Source organism: Episyrphus balteatus, chromosome 1 (assembly GCF_945859705.1).
Source record: "Episyrphus balteatus chromosome 1, idEpiBalt1.1, whole genome shotgun sequence".
NCBI classification, from domain to species: Eukaryota; Metazoa; Arthropoda; class Insecta; order Diptera; family Syrphidae; genus Episyrphus; species Episyrphus balteatus.
In genome coordinates, this window is record NC_079134.1 from 15,191,150 (window position 1) to 15,210,705 (window position 19,556).

Consider the following 19,556-nt stretch of genomic DNA (forward strand, 5'->3'; position numbering starts at 1 on the left):
TATCGTTACCGCTATACCGCATACCCTCCGGTGTGGCCAAGCCTTAAGGCTTGGCCACACTGGAGGGTATGCGGTAGCGGTACGGGTAGCGGTGAGGGTACTTGTATGAAAAAAATTCAAAACTGACACATCATCGTTCAGGTGTGGAATTTTTTTAGTACAAATATCGTTACCGCTATACCGCATACCCTCCGGTGTGGCCAAGCCTTTAAAGGCTTGGCCACACTGGAGGGTATGCGGTAGCGGTACGGGTAGCGGTGAGGGTACTTGTATGAAAAAAATTCCAAACTGACACATCAACGTTCATGTGTGGAATTTTTTTAGTACAAATATCGTTACCACTATACCGCATAACCTCCGGTGTGGCCAAGCCTTAATGCATAAAGGCTTGGCCACACCGGAGGGTATGCGGTAGCGGTACGGGTAGCGGTAACGATATTTGTATGAAAAAAATTCCACATCTGAACGTTGATATGTCAGATTGGAATTTTTTTTCATACAAGTACCGTTACCTCTACCCGTACCGCTACCGCATACCCTCCGGTGTGGCCAAGCTTTAAAGGCTTGGCCACACCGAAGGGTACAGGCTTGGCCACACTGGAGGGTACGCGGTAGAGGTACAGGTAACGGTACGGGTATTTGTATGGAAAAAATTCCAAACTGACACATCAACGTTCGGGTGTGGAATTTTTTTAATACAAATATCGTTGCCGCTACCCGTACCGCTACCGCGTACCCTCCGGTGTGGCCAAGCCTTACATGTGGTAGCGGTACGGGTAATTGTATGAAAAAATTTCCATAGCTGAATTTTGTTGTTCCAGTTTGGAAATTTTTTCATACAATTACCCGTACCGCTACCGTATGTACCCTTTGGTGTGGCCAAGCCTTAATGCATTTTTTTAAGTTTTCCAATCGGAAAAAATATAAAAAAGTACGTGTAGATACTTTTGAAAATTTGTACTTTTTCACTTTTTGAGGCAACGTAGTGCCTTTAGAAAAATTTTCGTTTTTTTAAGCCTAGTACGCATCTAAAGCGAAACGAAAAATTTTGAAGTCTCCAAATCAACTAAAGCGAACATGTCAACGAAAAAATACCATTGGGTTATTATAGCAAAATAAAAATAATAGGGGTATTCACGATCCGGTGTAACGAAAAAGTGTAAAAATGCAAAATTTTGTTTTCTACTACTACAACTACAATAGACAAAATTTGCACCATTGTATTTTATTTTTGCAATAGGGCAAAAGTGTAAAAGTGTAAAAAAATTGTAGTCTGTATATTTGGTTGTTTTATTTTAAGAAAATGTTACACTTTTGCACTTTTACAACGATACAAGACCATTTGCATCGAAACGTGAATAACCCTAATAAAAATACAAATCAAATAATTCATGAAATTCATGTTAAAGCCTGGTACGCTGCTCGCGCTAAATTTTAGCTGAGATAAAATTCCCATACAAGTTATCGATAACTTGTATGGGATCCATTTTATCTCGGCTAAAAATTTTCGATAATTTGTATGGGAGCTAAAATTTAGCGCGAGCAGCGTACCAGGCTTAAGGCTTATACTATGTTTCCACCTACGCTAAATCCGAGATTTAGCTAAGTAGATTTAGAATAAATCTCGAGATTTATTTTAAATCTACTTCGCTAAATCTCAGATTTGGGTTCAGCTACCCTAAATCTAAGATTTTCACCTACTTTCAATCCGAGATTTAGAATAAAACTCGAGATTTGTGCTAAATCTACTTAGCTAAATCTCGGATTTAGGGTAGGTGGAAACGTAGTATTAACTACATACACCACTTTTTGAAGAAGTACAAAAGTGAAAACATTTCTTTTCTGGCTAGCGCAATTGTTTTGTGATAAAGATTATAAAAATTGTTTTTTAGACCAAAAAATAAGCTTTCTGCATCATTATTTTTAATTTTTCATCCCGTTTGAAAATTTTCACTTTTGTACTTTTTCACTTTTAAGCCAATGACCTCATCGAAATTAGCGAAACCAGCAGAAACTATTATAGCCCCCCTACAAGACCTTGACGTTTGAAACTGCAGAACTCGACAAACAATTTTGGTTAATTGTTGCTTCTGTAAAGCTTTATAGAAGCAAAATTGTTAGTAGGGAATCTCTCCATATTATACTCAAAAGGCCAGTTGAACAAATACATAGCCCAACTAACATTTCAGCTTAGGTTAAGGTATTACAAAAGCTACATTTCAGCTTCTTTTAAACTTTAGTAAGGTTGTTGGGCATGGAAAAAGGAGAACGTTACACAAGTTTGACCCTCTATAAGGATCTTAAACGAAGCTTTACCGAAGCTCTACCGAAATTTTGAGATTTGACAGATAGCTTCGGATAGCTTGTATAGCTCTTTTATACATGTCTTATCGAAATTTAAAAAAAAAAACTACAAAAACAAAAAAGAATTCTTTTTTAACTGGTTTTAAATCATGAATTTAATCTTTTGATCTGATATTATATATAACATTCCATTAGTTTTTAGTATATCTATTAATAATAATTTTAAAAGTATATAATTTTTTTACCACACCCAGGAATTGAACTTCGTATCTGCTTGGTGGAAGTCCACCACTCTACCCACTCGGCCATCCTAGTATATTCATTAATGAAATTAAAAACTTAATCAGTTCAAATAGCAAAAAAATGTGCCAGCTAAATTATTCAATGTCAAAACCAAAAAGTGTCCGAGCTAGATTATTTAATATCAAAACCAAAAATCAAATACAAAACTTTGTAACTTCTGTAAAGCTTCTATAAATTCATTAAGCAGGCTTATAAGAAAAACAAGCTTTCTTCGTTTAAGTTTCTTTAATAGTATTTAAACAACTTATTAGAAGTTGTTAAACAAGTCCGAACTTCTATAAGCAGTTAAATTCTGAAGCAAGCTCAATACAAGCTGTATACAAAGTAGAACCTGCGAGATTTCAATTTATAGAAGCTGTTGTGCTAGTTGGGCCCAACTATTGTATGGGAATTTTATCTCGGTTTAAATTTAGCTCGATCTGCGTACCAGGCCTCAGCAACTTTTATCTTCTGTAATCAATGGTTAAAGGCTGAGGTTTAGCACTGGTCCCAGGATAGGTGTTACAATATCCAAATTCAGGCTTACATCAAAGTTGAACCACAACTCATCCCCCAAAATCGGCAAGTTAAATTCCTGAACCAAGTCTGAACCATGTTTGTACAACTTACCATAAGCAAAATTCATACACTACATTCAACTATTTTTGAAAAAAGTACAAAAGTGAAAATATTTTTTTTCTCGCTAGCGAAAGATTTGTTTAGAAAGAGTTTATAAATTGATTTTTAAACTAAAAAATAGGCTTTCAGCATCATTTCTTTTAATTTTCTAGCCCGAAAAAACAATAAAAATATGAAGACTTGGCCACACGGAAGGGTATATGCGGTAGCGGTACGGGTATTTGTATGAAAAAAATTCCAAACTAGAACAACAGCATTTAGGTGTGGAATATTTTTCATACAATTACCCATACCGCATATCGCATTAGGTGTGGCCAAGCCTTGAAGGCTTGGCCACACCGGAGGGTATGCGGTAGCGGTACGGGTAGAGGTAACGGTACTTGTATGAAAAAAATTCCAAACTGACATATCAACGTTCAGATGTGGAATTTTTTTCATACAAATATCGTTACCGTTACCCGTACCTCTACCGCATACCCTCCGGTGTGGCCAAGCCTTGATACGAATGGAATTCGTGTTAAGGACGATTATAAAATAATGCTAAAAAAAAAAATATATATATTTTTTTCGTGGGCTATAGGTCTTTACTTCAATATACTCAAGTAAAGACCTATAGCCCACGAAAAAAGTTTTTTTCTTATCAAAAAGCTCACGAAAGAAGGAACTAATTAATTGTAAAAAAGTTTACCTATTCAAAAAAAATATCAAATTTAGCTATACCTATTGTGAATAGGTCTAACTTTTCTTCTTATCATACCACCAGCACTCCTCAAACTGTCTATACATGTTCAAAAGCTCCAACATATGCAAAAAAAAAAGAAGAGAAGAACGAAAAAAAAAACACTTTTCCGCACTAAAAACACCACAAGTCTATCAACGACGTCCGTCCGAGTTTCAATCACTTTTTCCATTTGGTTCCTTCTCTTCATATTATAATTTATCGCGCTTGACACTGGGTTTTCGAATAACCTTGACCGAGTTCCAATCCGAGGCTGCGTCGAGGTGAAAAAAAATCATCTCTTTTCCCTCACTTTTGTTTGTTGTACTATTATCAAATAACTTTCCCTTTGATTGTTTGTTATAATCCGCCCAAAACAACAAACAATTTTTTACATTCGTTTCTAAAGATAGTCATCAGTCAGTTGTCAGCTGAGATAGATAATAATCTTGCAAAAAGTTACATAATTCTTTTTCCTGGGTTTTTCCACTCACTGATAGATAATCAAATCCAATACAACAACAACAACAAAAAACATGGCTAAAAATCTACCTTCCGGGTTTAGAAAAGTTACCCATTGCATCTTCGACATGGATGGCCTGTTGCTAGGTAATGTTACCCCCAAAAATTCTATCTTTTTAACACTTTTTTTGTCCACCAAAAAAAAAAACACTTCCTCCTCCTTAACACAATATAGACACCGAACGACTGTATTCGGAAGCAATACAAAAAATTCTTGACAAATACGGAAAGACGTATACATTCGAAGTCAAACTAACGCTCATGGGATTGCAGAATCAGCAAGTATCTGAAAAGATTGTTGCCGCCTATGACCTGCCAATGACTTGGCAAGAATATTCCAAGTTGCAGCGTGATGTTGCACACGATGCGATGCGGGACGCACAATTAATGCCAGGTACATGCCACAAATTTAATTAATTGTGGGGTTTTCTCTTCTTGCCTTTCAGACACCGAAGGTATTTATGAGGAAATAACGGAGCGCATTGCGGCCACCTTTAATATTAAGTATCCTTTGGATGTGCGCATGAAAGTGAAGGGAAGAACTGAGCAAGACTCAGCTGCTGTGGCTGTGAGGGAGCTTAAGCTGCCAATTGGCGTTCCAGAGTATTTGGAGCGATACAATAAGATGTCTTTGGCTATGCTGGGCGGTGCACCTTTATTGAAAGGTAGATCAAAGCCGACAATCAATGCCTCTAGAGTTCATTCGCGTAGTAGTCGTAGTGCAGAAGAGAAACGCCACATTAATTTGTTTTAGACCAGGAAAAATAGATTTTTTTTCGAGGAAAACATTTGTAAAAGGCTGGATTTTTGGTATACAGCTTGATGTCAGGGTTCTATAAAATTTTAGCTGAGGTCATTTTACAAAAAATTGTCATACAAAGTTTTCTTGTATCATGCACCGTTTAGAAATTATATCACTTCTAAGGGCTCAGTTATTGCTATCAGTAAAATCATCAGTAAAAATTTTGTTAAGCTATTTTGAATACTTTAAACTTTTATTTTGAGCAAAATATTGATGAAATAAGTTGAAAGCTTATTTTAACTAGTTTTTTTTTCAAAAAGAAGCAATGTATTTGGTGTTAAATTTTGTTCACAAATCCATTGTATAAATTTTACTGTTCAGTAAAATCAAATTTCATCAGTAAAATTTATAAAATGAATTTCTGACTAAAATATAAGACCAAATGAATTGCTTCTTTTTCAAAAATTTAGTGAAAATGTGTTTTAAATTTGTTTCATCAATATTTTGCATAAATTAGAATCTTAAAGTATTCAAAATAGCAAAACAGAATTTTTACTGATGGATTTTACTGATAGCTATAACTGAGCTCCAACTCGCATATGGACCAAAACGCGAAAAACGAAACCACGAAGACAAAAATTGTATTTAAAATTTGTCGGGTTTATGATTATTTTTTATAGCTGAGACGCATTCCAAATGATCAAATTACACAAACGACAGTGAAGAAACGGTTTCTACTCGAGAATTAGTTAGTGTTTCTAAGTTTGATATAACAAAACCTGAGATTTGTCATTATGAAATGTATTTTTTGGTTCCATTTGACTTGCTCCCATAATATAAGTTTGAGTAGAAGTAATTAAGATAAATATCAAGAAAAACTAAACAGAATTTTTGCTGTAACGTAACAGTGTTGTCCTATTACCTAAAAAGTTTTTCACTATACAAAAATATTTTTCTTATTTCTTTCCAGAGTTTTAGGTATAGTATATAAATAAAAAAAAAAAAACAAGTTAATTGCTCACAAATGTCGTTGTTAATGCAGAAAACATTTTTTAACGTAACAGTCTTTTTTCATATAGGAATGAACAAAAATAGTTTAGGTTCCTTTAAGGTAATTTTTCATCGCGGAAAAATTTATTTGCGCAAAATTTCTGATATTTTACATATGAACAATCAAATTTATCTCTTTATTTATAACTTTTAGCTTTTCAAAAGCGTAATTATCATTTTGATAGTTGTAACCATTTTCGGACACCGAATCATTCAAAAAAATGTCTTTCTATAATAAATTCACAAATTTCAGGTTACTACTATGTATCTCAGAGATGAATAGATAAGATAGTAAAATTAACATGGAAGCTAACCTCCTGATGAGGAAAATCATTCGATTTTTTTTTTTTTCAAAATCACGGTATTTGATATTTTGTTTGAACTTTCTCGATAATATATCGTGATATAGTATTGTTGATTTCAATTCCAAACTCAAACTTCAATACGTATGCTATTTTGTTGAAATTTCTTGAAGCTCTAAGCGCAAGAAGGCCATAATTATTATTAAATATTGTAAAATGATCAATTTGAGCCATTTTCAATGACTTCTTACATGACCTTTACATGAACTTTCAGTTTAAAGTATAAAACATATGAAAAATATTCAATTTAATGGATTTTAGGATAATTTTGTGATAAAATATGAGTATGATTGTAACGTAACAGTCCGCGTTTTGGTCCATATACGGTTTTCTTGATATTTTCATATTTGTTATTTTATCAAATTAAATCAAATTACATGGGATAGTTTGAAATGTTCTAATGTCAAAACGGTAAGTGATACAAAAAAAAACATTGTATAACAATTTTTTGTAAAATAATAAAATAACCTCTGCTACAATTTAGTAGAACATAATTTTTGTCTAAAACCTACCGTTCTGTGACCTTTGGCCCCTTACAATGGGACAGAGGAAACTTCAGGACTTTTCACAGATTGTAAACCACCCTGACACCAAGCTATATACCAAAAATCAGCCTGTTACAATTTGTTTTCTATCTTTGACAATTTTTTGTCTATTCTTACTGGATTATTTCTCCTTTTAGCTTTGATTTGTTTGATCGGGTGTTTTTTTATTTGCAGGAGCTGAACGACTTATTAGACACCTGCACGAAACCAAAGTTCCATTTGCTTTGGCTACCAGTTCTGGTGAGGAAATGGTTGACCTCAAGACAACCCATCACAAAGAACTCTTTCAGTTGTTCCATCATAAAGTTTGTGGATCAACTGATCCGGATGTAAAGAATGGCAAACCAGCTCCAGATATATTCTTGACAGCTGCAGCAAGATTTGCTGATAAGCCAGCGCCAGAGGATTGTCTGGTTTTTGAAGATGCCCCGAATGGAGTGCAGGCAGCTTGTTCGGCTGGCATGCAAAGTATAATGGTTCCCGATGAACGGGTGCCGTTAGAGTTGCGTGCGAAAGCAACTCAGGTGCTAAAGTCATTGGAAGACTTTAAACCTGAGGAATTCGGATTGCCCCCATTTAAATGTTAAAATAAGTGTAGCTAGTGAAATTGTGTGCTTTTAGTTAAAAAATACACAGAGAAAGTCTATATTTTCTGAAACTAATTTAGCATTTTTTTCTTTTATTCTTTATTTTGGTTTTTCATTTGATTTACTACTTTCCAACTGCTTCGACTTGTTTGTAGATGTCCTGGGCTGATTGATTTGTCAATGGTACGGATGTTTCCTTGCCCAAAGCTGCAGAACGAAATGTATTTTTAAACTCTTTTTAGATCTTCATTGATTTGTTGTTTTTTTTTTTTTTATTCTTACCATATCGTGCCCATAGACGAGGTTGTACTCCTTCACATTCACGAATTAGAATTGGTAATTCGGGATTGTCTTTTTTCAAATTAGGATAGAATTTCTGGACAAACTCCCTAAATTCAAATACATGAACAAGAGAAGGAAAAAAAATGGAACATTATGTAATTATGGCAAAGTAAGGCTTTGTTGTTTATTATTTGTGTTACCTGGCACCCTTGGATGTTTCGCCAGTTTGGCAAAGGTGGATACGAAGTTCCTTTAGAGTGGGTGCCAATTTAGCAAATCGAATTGCGGATATCCTCATTTTGGTCTTGAATTTATTTTTAAAAAATTATCTCAAGACAGATGGATTATGGTTGGTTGCAATTTTAAATGACAGTTTAGTGACAGTACGATTTTGACGTTTCCTTTTGTGTGACGTTTTGAAAAGTGGTGAGTTTACAATGGTGACATTTATAAAGAAGTAGATTCACAATGGTGACATTTGAATGCTATGTTCATAAATGCAACACCATTAAGGTGGCAACAAATTTTTACATTCGTATGTTGTTTTTCAAAATTCAAAGTGCCACTTAATAAATTAAGAGAGGATTGCATTTTTGGAGTGATTTTTTTTTTTTTTAAACATATTTTCTGAGGTTTTTACTGGAATTTGTTTGTTCGTACTTTTTAATTTTGACTTTGACATAATACCCGATTGTATTTATTGCTGCAAAATAAAAATAATAAGAATACAAATTAAAAAATTCAAGAAAAAACATCAGGAAATAAGTTTTAAAGCAAAAACAAAAAAATTTCGTTTCGCTCTAGCTGCGTACTGGGCTTTTTAACACGTTACTGAAGCGAAACGAAAATTGTTCTGAAGGCTTAACAGTCCTATTCTGGCAAACCTCACAAGTCACAAGAACCTCACAAGGTGAGCTGAATTTTATTTTGTGAGGTTTTCGTATCACAAAAACTTTCGAATATTAGCAGTTTTTTATTATCCCACTTGATCCATATAGATCATTAATTAACACGTATGACAACTACATGAGATCTTGCTTTTAATCAGGATCACGAATCGTGATCTTGGTTTTCATCAGGATCACATGAATCGTGATCCTGAAGAAAAGCAAGATCTCATGTAGTTGTTGTAATACGTGTTAATTAATTAACAAAAAACGGCTATTGTGATTTGCTCTAAAGCTGGTTAGTCAACTATTACATGAAGCCTCTTTTTTCGAATTTTCTTTTGATAATCATTCTGTGAGGCGCGTACTATTACACGACGCCTCTTGAGTCAAAGACTCAAATTTGACATTTCTCTTTTAATTTAAGTATTGTTGTTGTTGTATTCCACCAAGAGGCAAAAAGAAATGAAAGGGAATGTTGAAAAAAGAAAGAGTGGAAAAAGAAACGTCAAAAAAGAGTCTCAGAATTTTGGCCCACGACTCTCCGGTCGGATAATTTTTTGTTTTATCTTCTTTCTCTTTTGCACTCATTAGTTTTGAAAAGAGGCGCGCCTCTTGAGGCTTCATGTAATAGCTGACTTACAATTCAAAAGTTTGAAATTTGTAAGTAAGAAGTTTGTGAGAAATAAATGGTCACAAAATCGATTTGCTCTTTCAAACATATTTTATTTTGTAGGTATAGATTTTCCGACTAGAAAACTGAAAAATGATGCAGAAAGTTTAGTTTGGCCTAAAAAGACTCTATTTTGCAATAAATACCTTTACCACTCTTTTAAAATAAAATCTCAAATAAATACTACACAACTGGTTTTTCTCTACAATGTACTGTAAAATTAGTCCGAGCCCTAATTCAAATTTGACAGCGACGTTTGAGATCTATGTATGAAATATGTTTCATCTATGGTTTTGTCGTGGCCTGTCGTCCAATCATTTCTTTCCAAATAATAAAATTTTTTTTAAAATAAATAACAAATACAAACCTCTGCAAAAGGATGATTCTTCAAAACATCCTAATTGCAATTTTTGCAATCATCAATCTAAAATCAATTAATGCCCACGAAGCTAAAGATTTTGATGATTCGATTCTCTACAAAATCGAATTCGAAGTACCACCGGATCTGCAAAGTGAAGATTTTGTAAACTTAAAACTTTCTTTAAAAAATGAAAATTACTAATTAATTCTTAAAATTTGTAGAATATTAAACATCACATTCCATCATTTTATACACACGACAATGAAGAATACAAATGTGCCATTCCAATTGCTGAAGAAACTCGTGAGGAAAAAACTCTAGAATACACCGGATTGTGTAAGTACACAAACGTCGGTCGGCGGAAAGCAAAATTTTTTTAAATGATGCAGTTTTACTAATTTGAGAGTGCTCTTTCTGAATTTGAGAAGCGTTTTTGTCTAAAAAATTTCATTCCACAGATAATTGGTATCCACTTTAGTCTAAGCGCCAAATTTTTCAAATGATAGATCATTCCAAATTGTTCAAAGAGACATTTTTGTATGTGATGATGGAACACTTTTCCATAGTTTCAATGTAAAAACTTCAGAAATGTTTCATATTCATTTGAATTGAATTCTCAATTTGATCTTCGCGTATCTGCAATGGAGCAATTCCATGGTAGCTCACGTAACATTCAGAAAAATTTCCAATACATAAATTAGATTTTATTTTGTCAATATTAATATAAATTGATAGGAAAATAGAGTTCATGAATTTAGCGTAACTATTACGTTCATAAATAAAGAAGCGTTGAGAATGAGAAGGGGTGTTAAGTGACATTTTCGATTTTTTTTATTTTCTCCAGCGAATAAATGGAGAAAAAGACAACTTAAATTTTAGTGTTATTGCCATTAATTTAGTATCCTTACTTTAGAAGTTAGTCTTAGGTCCAATTTATTCAGTCTCCATTATATTTAATGTCGCCATTAAAAATTTAAAATCTGTCAAATCGCATACAAATTTTAAAATTTCCCATTTTAAATGGCGACTTTAAATTTAATAGAGAGTGAATAAATTGGACCTAAGATCATTTTTTTAAATCTCTCTCATTTTCATACAAAAAGCCGTAAACCAAAAGCTTTAAACGACGATTACTCAAAACTCGAAATATGTCACTTAACCCATTCTCATTAACGCTTCATAGTAAAACATTTTTCTTTATTTTAACATTTTCTTGGGAAAAGTAAAAGTCTGTTGGGGTAACTCACGTTACAAAAATCGTTAGAATCTTAATTTGTTTTTAATGAATACAAAATTACAAGCTTTTAAAATTAGTGACAAAACCAAACATTTGTTTAATAGTTCGATGAAAAATTTGAAAATATTTAGGTAACTCACTTTACCTCGTGTTACCTGCAATTTATTGTTGCAAGAATAAAGAATAAATGCATTTTCATCAAAGTAATTTTAAAATCGGATATTGTGTAACGAAGCTTGCTTAAATGGTTATTTATTTTAGGGAATATTGTCATCGTCACTATTTTATTCATCTTGTTTTCTGTGGGCCCTTTTTTTCGTCACTTTTATGTGAAATTCTTCTGTAGTTGTGAAGCTTATACTTTAAAATGCCTTGGTATTATTTATACTCCTTGAATTTAATTTCTAGCCATAGTAAAATACATCAAAGAATCTTTTCTCGCAACTTGCATAAAGAATTGCCGTTTGTAAAGAGTAATTTGCTATTGGAAAAAGTAAAAAAGTCTGCATAATTTGTTCAAAATGTGTGTCCACTTTTTCATGGAATTACCCAATGACAATTCCAAACAATGTTATAGCTAGCAAAATAAATTATCTCAATGTAAATGAATTTCACTGATTACAAGGAAAATAAAACTTAATACATTTTGTATGCACTTGGTAAACCTTAAAAACGATGACAGATATAACTTAAAAAAAACAAAAAATAATTTTGGTTTTGATTAACATCTCGAAAAAAAAAAACAATACACAACCGGGAGGGTTGTTCCATTTTTCAGGACAATTTTATGCTGGTGTTTTTTCAATTGCTTGTACTTCTTCTTACTTCTTATTTTAATGTTGTTTGATATTTCCTTTTTGACAAAGTTCTCAAGATCTCTCCTTTGATCATTTGCAATACCAACTGAGTTATAATGTTCTAATGTACAATAGGTATATTCTTTTCTCGGCGAACCCCACATGTGGAGCCGTAGTGTGAAGCAGTAAAGTGGGAGAGTTGTGATCCCATTTGAGATCATGACTGTCGTCGATACTGGAAAAGAAGAAGGTACATTCTTTTCTGTTTTTGTTGAAAATAAACATTGTACTTATAAGAAGAAAGAAAACAGAAAACTAAAATAATGAAAATAAATTCATAATTTTTGTTTCATTGTACTAATATTTTAATTTAAACTTTTGATTTACCTTAAGAATAAAAAAAATAATTTAATGGAACAATAAAAACGGGTAGTTGGCTTTAAGTCCCATAGTTTGTTCAAAGTCCATTTCTTATTTAAGGAAAGTGAGTACTTGTATAGGAATTGTTCTATGTCCAATTTTGGGTTTTTAGTTTTTAAAAATATTAAAAAATAGTATGTATTTACTTAGGAGGTAAATTTGTATGGTTTATTCAATATAAAAGAACAAACTTTATAAAGAACATAACTTGAATGACCGGCGAGGAAAAAATATCGCTTTAAATTAATTTGTAACTAAAAATCGTCCCCTGTAAAATTTGCTTAGAACCAATTTGCTTTCCACCGACGAAATGTATGTTATTTCTAAATGCTTTAGTTGTTGACTTTATCATTTGTTTAAAAATGTAAGCTCCTCTTCAACTGATCCGTCCAATGTTCTCATCGATAAGTTGTTCTTATCGAATTGAAGCTTATTGGTCCTATGAAATTTGTCATGGTTTCCACATCAAGCAGTATCATGAGGAAAGGGAAGGTATTTTTTTTCTACTCTCTAAAACTAACATCCAATTGTAAGAACATGCGATTATTCTTATTTCCAGGAAAGAACGTTAAACTCCAAGAATACTTCCTTGGTCGATGGAGTGATGAGAAACAAGACAAATTAACATTAAAACTTGCACAAGACCGCAAAGATGGTATTCAATTTAAAACCACAAAAATTGACAATGTTAACTATCCATATCTCGAACTTGAAATGAGTAATGGAACACTATGTGATCTCAATAATGAACCACGTACGACAAAGATTCGTTACGTCTGCTATCCCCATGGCAAAAATGCTATTTACTCTTTCAAAGAGACGTCAAGTTGCAACTATGAAGCAATCATCTTAACTTCTACACTCTGCATGCATCCTGCTTTTCTGCCTGAAGAATCCAAAGAAATCCCAATTAGTTGCTATTTATCTCAAACCTTCTCCAGGAAGCCATTGAGTTTGTTAAAGCAATCTCTCGAAGATTTGCAAATGACTGATCTATCCAGCAAAATTGACATTGTTGCTAATAATCGACAGTTCTCGGTTGATAGTATAAATGTGGCAGATTTGCAGAAAGTTCTGGAGGATATGGCTCCGATACCCTTCGAATCTATTGCTGGTTCACCACCTGCTCCTTGGGGTGAGGATAATGATTTGACGCCAACAGTTAAATTGGACGCATCGAACTATGTAACTGGTCGTGGAGATTACAAGGCTCTTTATGACTTTCTCTTTGGAAATTGCTTGACTGGGGTTAGTTTCCCACCTTAAATTTCATTCTCCCATCTAATTTGTTCATTTATTTTCAGGGCACAGGTTGGTGGAAATATGAGTTTTGTTTTGGTCGTTATGTGAGGCAGTTCCATAAGGATAAAAAATCCGAAACCGAAGTAATATTAGGTTACTTCAAAGATGATTTGCATCGAGATTGGTTGAAATCTCATCCGGCGAAGCGAATGCGTCGTAATCCCAATGAACCCGATACAACTCTATGGCATCACTATGGCGCTGGTAGTCGATGTGATAAAACAGGCAATCTTCGTGAAACCGATGTCAAGTTGATGTGTGTAGCATCATCTTCAATGTCATCGGTTTCCATGTATTTGCTTGAACCAAAAACATGTCAGTATATTTTGGTAGTTGAATCACCAATGGTTTGTCCATTAATTCCAATGGTCGATGAGGATGGTTTAATTTCGAAACCTGGTTTCCAAAAGTTTTTGGATGTTATGATGACTAAGCTTAAAGATGAAGAAGATGGCGAAGAAAGCGAAGCCGAAAATGATGAGAAGAAAACTGAAGAAAGTGAGGGTTATATATCTGTTCTGACAGAAGATACACCACCAGAAGAAGGAACAAATGCTATTTTTGGCGTTTAGAATAAGTATTTTAATCAGTTTAGATCAATGTAAATTTCTGTGAACTATTTAAATACACTTTTTTGTAAAAAATATAAGATTTGAAAATGTATTCCTTAGAAAGAAATTTTGGGAGGAATTCTTTTACGCATTTCTATCGGGTTCTAGTTCTAGCCGGTAACCGAAAAATGTACCAGAAATAAACAGTGGCTTTATATAGTTCCAGTTTGGCGGTAGTAAGGCTAAATAAGGACCAATTGATCACCTTCTTGTCCTTAAAGCTATTAAGGATCTGACGCTCTAGGTTGGGGCTTCTTCCGACAGGTTAACTATGCGGCCAGGAGTAGAACCTTTGGATCATTCAGAAATTAGGGGTATTCCTTGCCAAGGAAATGAAGCAATAGAGTACCTGTGATATAAATGTTCTTGGTGGCATGCACAACAAGGGGTGGCGTTGTAGAGAACAACCGTGACTCAGTTGGTTCATTGAGTGGGTTTGTAGCTACTTTTTTTTGTTTTTGGCACAAATCTGAAATGGCTCCTAACGCCAACGGGTCCAGCAAAAATAAATAGGTAAGACAAAATGGATGTATGCAAACAAATTTTGGATATAAAAAAGGGTACCACAGCTACATGAAGTAGGTTCAGTTCGTAACATTTTCAAATGGGTTTAAATTGAAAGATTTGTGTGTTGAAGATTAATGTTGTTGAAAGAGGCTATTAATATAAACGGCTATCAGCAATCAATAACTTAATAAAATACATAATATAAACAATCTTGTACAAAAATATGTATTTCGTCAAACTAACTTTGTTTCAAATAATCATCATACAATCTCAGCAATTCCGGACTAGTTCTTGGTTGTACAGTTTTTAGTGTCTCTTCAAATTCTTTCCAACTCACACTCTGAGCATCAAAATCATTTTCCAATACTTTTAATGCAGCTTCATGACAAACTGCTTGAATTTCTGCTCCCGAATATCCTTCAGTTCTAGCAACTAATTCATCTAAACTAACATCTTCTGCTAAAGGCATTTTCTTCAATTTTATTTTAAATATTTCCCGTCGTGATTCAGCATCAGGTAATCGTACATAAACAATTCTATCAATTCGACCAGGTCTTAATAAAGCTTTATCAATCATATCAGGTCTATTAGTTGCAGCAACAATTGTAACATCTTTTAAAATATTAACACCATCCAATTCGGTTAGGAGTTGTGTTAGAACACGTTCTTTGACTGAAGTTCCACCACCTTCGGAACCACGTTCACCACCAATAGCATCAATTTCGTCAAAGAATATTATCGACGGAGCAACCTGACGTGCCTTGCGGAATACCTCACGAACCGCTCGTTCTGATTCTCCCACCCACATAGAAAATAACTCAGGACCTTTGATAGAAAGAAAATTTACCTTACTTTCTGTAGCCAAGGCCTTGGCGATTAATGTCTTCGAGCAACCAGGTGGACCAAACATAAGAATACCCCGTGGAGGTTTAATACCCAAACGAGTGAATTTCTCTGGATACAGTAAAGGCCATTCAATTGCTTGTTTGAGTTTATGCTTAAGATCATCTTGTCCACCGATATCCGTCCATTTAACATTGGGATTTTCGATAAGAACCTCTCGCATTGCACTTGGTTTGACCTGACTCAAAGCATCATTTATATCGTCTGTTTGGATTTTGACTCGGCCATTCTTTACAGCATTCAAAGAGGCTGTATAGATGAGATTTGAAAGATCTGAACCAACAAAACCGTGTGTAACGTTTGAGACTTCCGTGATAAACTCATCCTTTAGATCATGTTCAATATTGGTTAGATGACATTTGAGTATTTCCAAACGAGCTTGTGGACTAGGTGCAGGAACCTCAACCTCACAGTCTAAGCGACCAGATCGTCGAACTCCTGCATTCAGATTTTCAATATTTGCCGTTGTTGCTAGAACAAATAGCCTAGTCGCATCCTGGCGCAGATTAAAGCTATCCAAAATTGAGAGAAAGGCAACCGAGACACGTTTCACAGTCTCATTGGTCTCTTGTTTGGGACAGAGATTTTCAATGTCTTCAACGATGATGAGAGTTGGTTGCGGATAGTGACGAAATGCCGCTTCAATCTGTTGAGTAAGATTCTTCTCGGTTTCTCCGAGGAATTTGCTGAATAATTCGCTGGTATTAATGCGAATTACTTGAGCTGAAGAAACATTAGCCATTGCTTCACAAATCATTGTCTTGCCACAGCCTGTTGGACCGAATAATAGAAGTCCTCGCGAAACTTTTACACCTGCAAAATATTGGGATTTTTTAAAAAAGTAGAAACAATTGATAAAACCTCGCCATTTATTAATAACACTGGTCGGCAACAAAAATAGAGCTTGAACCAAACCATCATTTTCTAAAAGATTTGTATATGCTATTTCACTGGCACGCGTGACTATTGGTTTTTTGAAGCAGATTTGAAGTAAATTACAGTTTTCGACTACTCACTTGGATAAAAAAAAGGAAAATATAACGGAAATATATTTTAGATCAAACATCAAAAAGCATTTGATTCAAAATTAGTTTTTGAGACTTTATAGCGAAAAAAAAGAAATTAGTAGATCTCAAAAACTAGAAAACAGTTTTGAATTCAAAACAATCAAGTTAACCCTTTGCTCCCTAGTGGTTTCAGCATGAAACCACCAAATAATTAGTTTTTATTTTTTCTTGCAATAATCAAAACTTTAAAATTAACGTAAGTTAAAAATTGCAGTATTTGTGAGGGTTTTTTCAATTTTTCAAATAGCCTTGATCTTAGAACTACAAAATTATTATGATGATTTTGCAATCTATAGAATATGTTAACATGTTTTTAGTAACAAAATTTGTTTTTCCAATCTAAATAATAGTTTAATAAGCCTTTTTGGTGGCAAAAACAATGGTTTTTAAGGGCATTTTTATTTTTTTACTTATTTTTTACTGAAAAATGGACTACAACTTTTGTAATCTCAGCTTAAAAGTTTCTTTATACAATGTACAATAATTATTTTTTCGTTTTGGCGTGTCATCAGGAAATATCAAAACTTTTTTTTTTTAAGATTTTTGTAATTTTCTAGTGAAAAAAAAATAAAAAAAAAGTTACTCCGGGAAAGGGTTAATTAAAATCATCTTATAGAGTTCTTGCTCCCGACTATTTTTTGTTTTTTGTCGACCAGTGTAATTAATAAACAAATCAGTCAAACTAACCTTTTGGTAATTTATTTAATCCCAATGCTATTCGCATTGATTCTTCAACCTTTTGCAATTGTTCTCTTAATCCCCCAATATCCCCATTTCTAAAAGAGCAGGATTGGAGGTCATAATTGCCTTTAGATTCCACATTTTTTGTTTCTATTTCAACTGAAGTGGAATTGACAACAGTGAAGAATTTGTCTTTTAGACTGAGTCTTTCAAGTTCAGATTCTAAAGTGATTTCTGATTCAATAAGAGAAGAGTTGTGGGAAGCCACAACAAACTCCAATTGCTTATTATAGAAATTAAGAAAGACTTTGTTGCCACTGATAAATATTGAATCCTTCATTTGCTTTTTAAGCATAAGCTTGACATCAGAAAGAGACAAATTTTCAAGGTCTTGTTGGTTTGTAGATTTTAGACAAACTCTTTTAGCTGGTTCAGCACTTTTGGAGAGCTTTTCAAGGCTAATTGGAGTGTTTATGAAGCTTTGCCAGTTTGTTTCAAAATCTTAAAAATATTAAACATAAAGTGATACAGTTCAAAGAAAAAATGATCCCAAAACATACCTTCAATACTGAAAAACACAGTAGAAAGAAATTTTTCTGAAATTGGCCAAGCACAGCGAACAACAGATGCAAGTTCTGTGTTAGCTCTCGAACGTATGACAATGGGTTGACCAATTCGGAATCCACATAATTTCATAGCACCTTCGCTAATGAAAACCAAATTATTTACAAATTTAGGTGGTGTATCATTTAATTCATCAATTGTAAAATTTCGTTTTGTAAAATTCATGGTGTAAAGCCGGTGATCTTGAATGTAGTCATAGGCGAAGCAAGCATTATCTTGGTTGGAACAATTTTGTTCGTGATTATCTCGATCTTTGGAAATAATAGATTTATGGCATTTGTCACAGGCAAACCAAGAGGCTTGGGATTTCTTATTTGAAGATTTTGGAGGCATTTTTTTGAAGGAGAAATTTATAAACAAATTCTAACTTTATTTTTGAGGTTGTCTTCGAAGTGGATTTTGAAGGGACTAGAAGCAGGTGTTGTTTTGTTTACATTTGAAATGTCAAAAAAAGTGAAGCCAAAAAAATTATGTAAAAAGTGCTGCCAATATCTTTATTTAGAAAAAAGTACTTTTCGTACTATTTTGGAGTAATAAAAACAGACATAACTTGACCACACCGGAAATGTATGCGGTAAAGGTTCGGGTAATTGTATGAAAAAAATTGCAAACTTGAACATCAGGTGTTTTTTATTACCACCGGTCTTAACTAGACAACAAAAAACGCAGTCGGGGCTAAGCAATTTACATGTTAAATGCAATAACACTTTAGCCCCTTGGGCTTAGTTGTTTAAGCCTGGTACGCTGCTCGTGCTAAATTTTAGCCAAGATATAATTTCCATACAAGTTATCGATAATTTGTATGGGACTCATTTTATCCCGGCTAAAATTTTTCGATAATTTGTATGGGAGCTAAAATTTAGCGCGAGCAGCGTACCAGGCTTTAGCCCGGAGAATTCTCTGGGCTTAACTTTTTCAACAGATTTAAATCTGTGCTACCAAATTAACTTGTTCGTAAATTGTTTAGAATTTGTTTAAAAACATCAAAAATAATGTTTGGAATTACAATTATTATTTTAAATCACAGTACACATAAAAAGGTAATATCTTCCGAACTAACATTGGTCGCCAAATTGTCAAAATATGACAATTTGGCGACCAATGTCAGCTACCGAAATTCGTATTTCTTTAATTACCGACGAAAAACGCACAAAAAACGAAAAACCACGCACACCACTAATTTTTTAACAATCATTCACCATTTTCCGCGTTGAAGCACGAAGAAAATTTGTTATTTTTTAATTTATAATTTTTTCAAATGACATTTTATAAATTAAAACAAAAACAAATTTCCTGTTTACTGCGATTGAAATATAAAAATTAAAGGCGACAGATTGGTGCCCATTTTTGACAAACAAATTTTGACAACGTTCGAAAGATATTACCTTATTATGTGTACTGTGATTTTAAATATTTATTTAATAGTTAGTTAAACTTTTTTTTCAAAAACACA

The 19,556-nt window shown here is 33.5% G+C and overlaps 4 protein-coding genes across 5 annotated transcripts; 2 read left to right on the forward strand and 2 right to left on the reverse strand.

Annotated features, from left to right (window-relative positions):
* The first annotated feature begins 4,060 nt into the window (after positions 1–4,060).
* Positions 4,061–7,826, forward strand: LOC129919361 (probable pseudouridine-5'-phosphatase). 2 transcript variants are annotated; one of them, XM_056000230.1, is made up of 4 exons: positions 4,061–4,552; positions 4,641–4,859; positions 4,912–5,130; positions 7,339–7,826. In XM_056000230.1, the coding sequence occupies exons 1-4, from the start codon at positions 4,480–4,482 to the stop codon at positions 7,749–7,751; spliced, it is 924 nt and encodes a 307-aa protein (XP_055856205.1). In that variant the 5' UTR covers positions 4,061–4,479; the 3' UTR covers positions 7,752–7,826. The 2 variants fall into 2 exon arrangements, with proteins under 2 accessions (XP_055856205.1, XP_055856197.1); XM_056000222.1 differs by lacking the exon at positions 4,912–5,130 and having other exon boundaries at positions 4,063–4,552.
* On the reverse strand, positions 7,809–8,449 carry LOC129919375 (NADH dehydrogenase [ubiquinone] 1 alpha subcomplex subunit 2). Its single transcript, XM_056000238.1, has 3 exons — positions 8,234–8,449; positions 8,034–8,140; positions 7,809–7,958 (listed from the first exon to the last, which is right to left on the reverse strand). The coding sequence occupies exons 1-3, from the start codon at positions 8,329–8,331 to the stop codon at positions 7,876–7,878; spliced, it is 288 nt and encodes a 95-aa protein (XP_055856213.1). The 5' UTR covers positions 8,332–8,449; the 3' UTR covers positions 7,809–7,875.
* Positions 8,450–9,873: 1,424 nt separating this feature from the next.
* Positions 9,874–14,359, forward strand: LOC129919350 (endoplasmic reticulum lectin 1). Its single transcript, XM_056000211.1, has 5 exons — positions 9,874–10,116; positions 10,176–10,290; positions 12,778–12,900; positions 12,968–13,656; positions 13,713–14,359. Exons 1-5 carry the CDS (start codon positions 9,973–9,975, stop codon positions 14,280–14,282), a joined length of 1,641 nt encoding a protein of 546 aa, XP_055856186.1. The 5' UTR covers positions 9,874–9,972; the 3' UTR covers positions 14,283–14,359.
* Positions 14,360–15,030: 671 nt separating this feature from the next.
* LOC129919342 (ribosome biogenesis protein SPATA5) lies at positions 15,031–18,534 on the reverse strand. The gene is made up of 3 exons (XM_056000202.1): positions 18,040–18,534; positions 17,486–17,980; positions 15,031–16,544 (listed from the first exon to the last, which is right to left on the reverse strand). The coding sequence occupies exons 1-3, from the start codon at positions 18,434–18,436 to the stop codon at positions 15,067–15,069; spliced, it is 2,370 nt and encodes a 789-aa protein (XP_055856177.1). The 5' UTR covers positions 18,437–18,534; the 3' UTR covers positions 15,031–15,066.
* Positions 18,535–19,556: the final 1,022 nt, after the last annotated feature.

What these genes read in the sequence shown, in the direction of transcription:
- LOC129919361 (XM_056000230.1), top strand. Translation starts at nt 4,480, where the DNA reads ATGGCTAAAAATCTACCTTCCGGGTTTAGAAAAGTTACCCATTGCATC. An exon ending in CATGGATGGCCTGTTGCTAG is followed by an intron (nt 4,553 to 4,640) that starts GTAATGTTACCC and finishes AACACAATATAG; the next exon opens with ACACCGAACGACTGTATTCG. An exon ending in GGACGCACAATTAATGCCAG is followed by an intron (nt 4,860 to 4,911) that starts GTACATGCCACA and finishes CTTGCCTTTCAG; the next exon opens with ACACCGAAGGTATTTATGAG.
- LOC129919375 (XM_056000238.1), bottom strand. Translation starts at nt 8,331, where the DNA reads ATGAGGATATCCGCAATTCGATTTGCTAAATTGGCACCCACTCTAAAG. An exon ending in GAAACATCCAAGGGTGCCAG is followed by an intron (nt 8,141 to 8,233) that starts GTAACACAAATA and finishes ATTTGAATTTAG; the next exon opens with GGAGTTTGTCCAGAAATTCT. An exon ending in TCGTCTATGGGCACGATATG is followed by an intron (nt 7,959 to 8,033) that starts GTAAGAATAAAA and finishes TTCGTTCTGCAG; the next exon opens with CTTTGGGCAAGGAAACATCC.
- LOC129919350 (XM_056000211.1), top strand. Translation starts at nt 9,973, where the DNA reads ATGATTCTTCAAAACATCCTAATTGCAATTTTTGCAATCATCAATCTA. An exon ending in ATCTGCAAAGTGAAGATTTT is followed by an intron (nt 10,117 to 10,175) that starts GTAAACTTAAAA and finishes TAAAATTTGTAG; the next exon opens with AATATTAAACATCACATTCC. An exon ending in TTGGAAATTGCTTGACTGGG is followed by an intron (nt 13,657 to 13,712) that starts GTTAGTTTCCCA and finishes ATTTATTTTCAG; the next exon opens with GGCACAGGTTGGTGGAAATA.
- LOC129919342 (XM_056000202.1), bottom strand. Translation starts at nt 18,436, where the DNA reads ATGCCTCCAAAATCTTCAAATAAGAAATCCCAAGCCTCTTGGTTTGCC. An exon ending in TGTGTTTTTCAGTATTGAAG is followed by an intron (nt 17,981 to 18,039) that starts GTATGTTTTGGG and finishes AATATTTTTAAG; the next exon opens with ATTTTGAAACAAACTGGCAA. An exon ending in ATTAAATAAATTACCAAAAG is followed by an intron (nt 16,545 to 17,485) that starts GTTAGTTTGACT and finishes AATATTTTGCAG; the next exon opens with GTGTAAAAGTTTCGCGAGGA.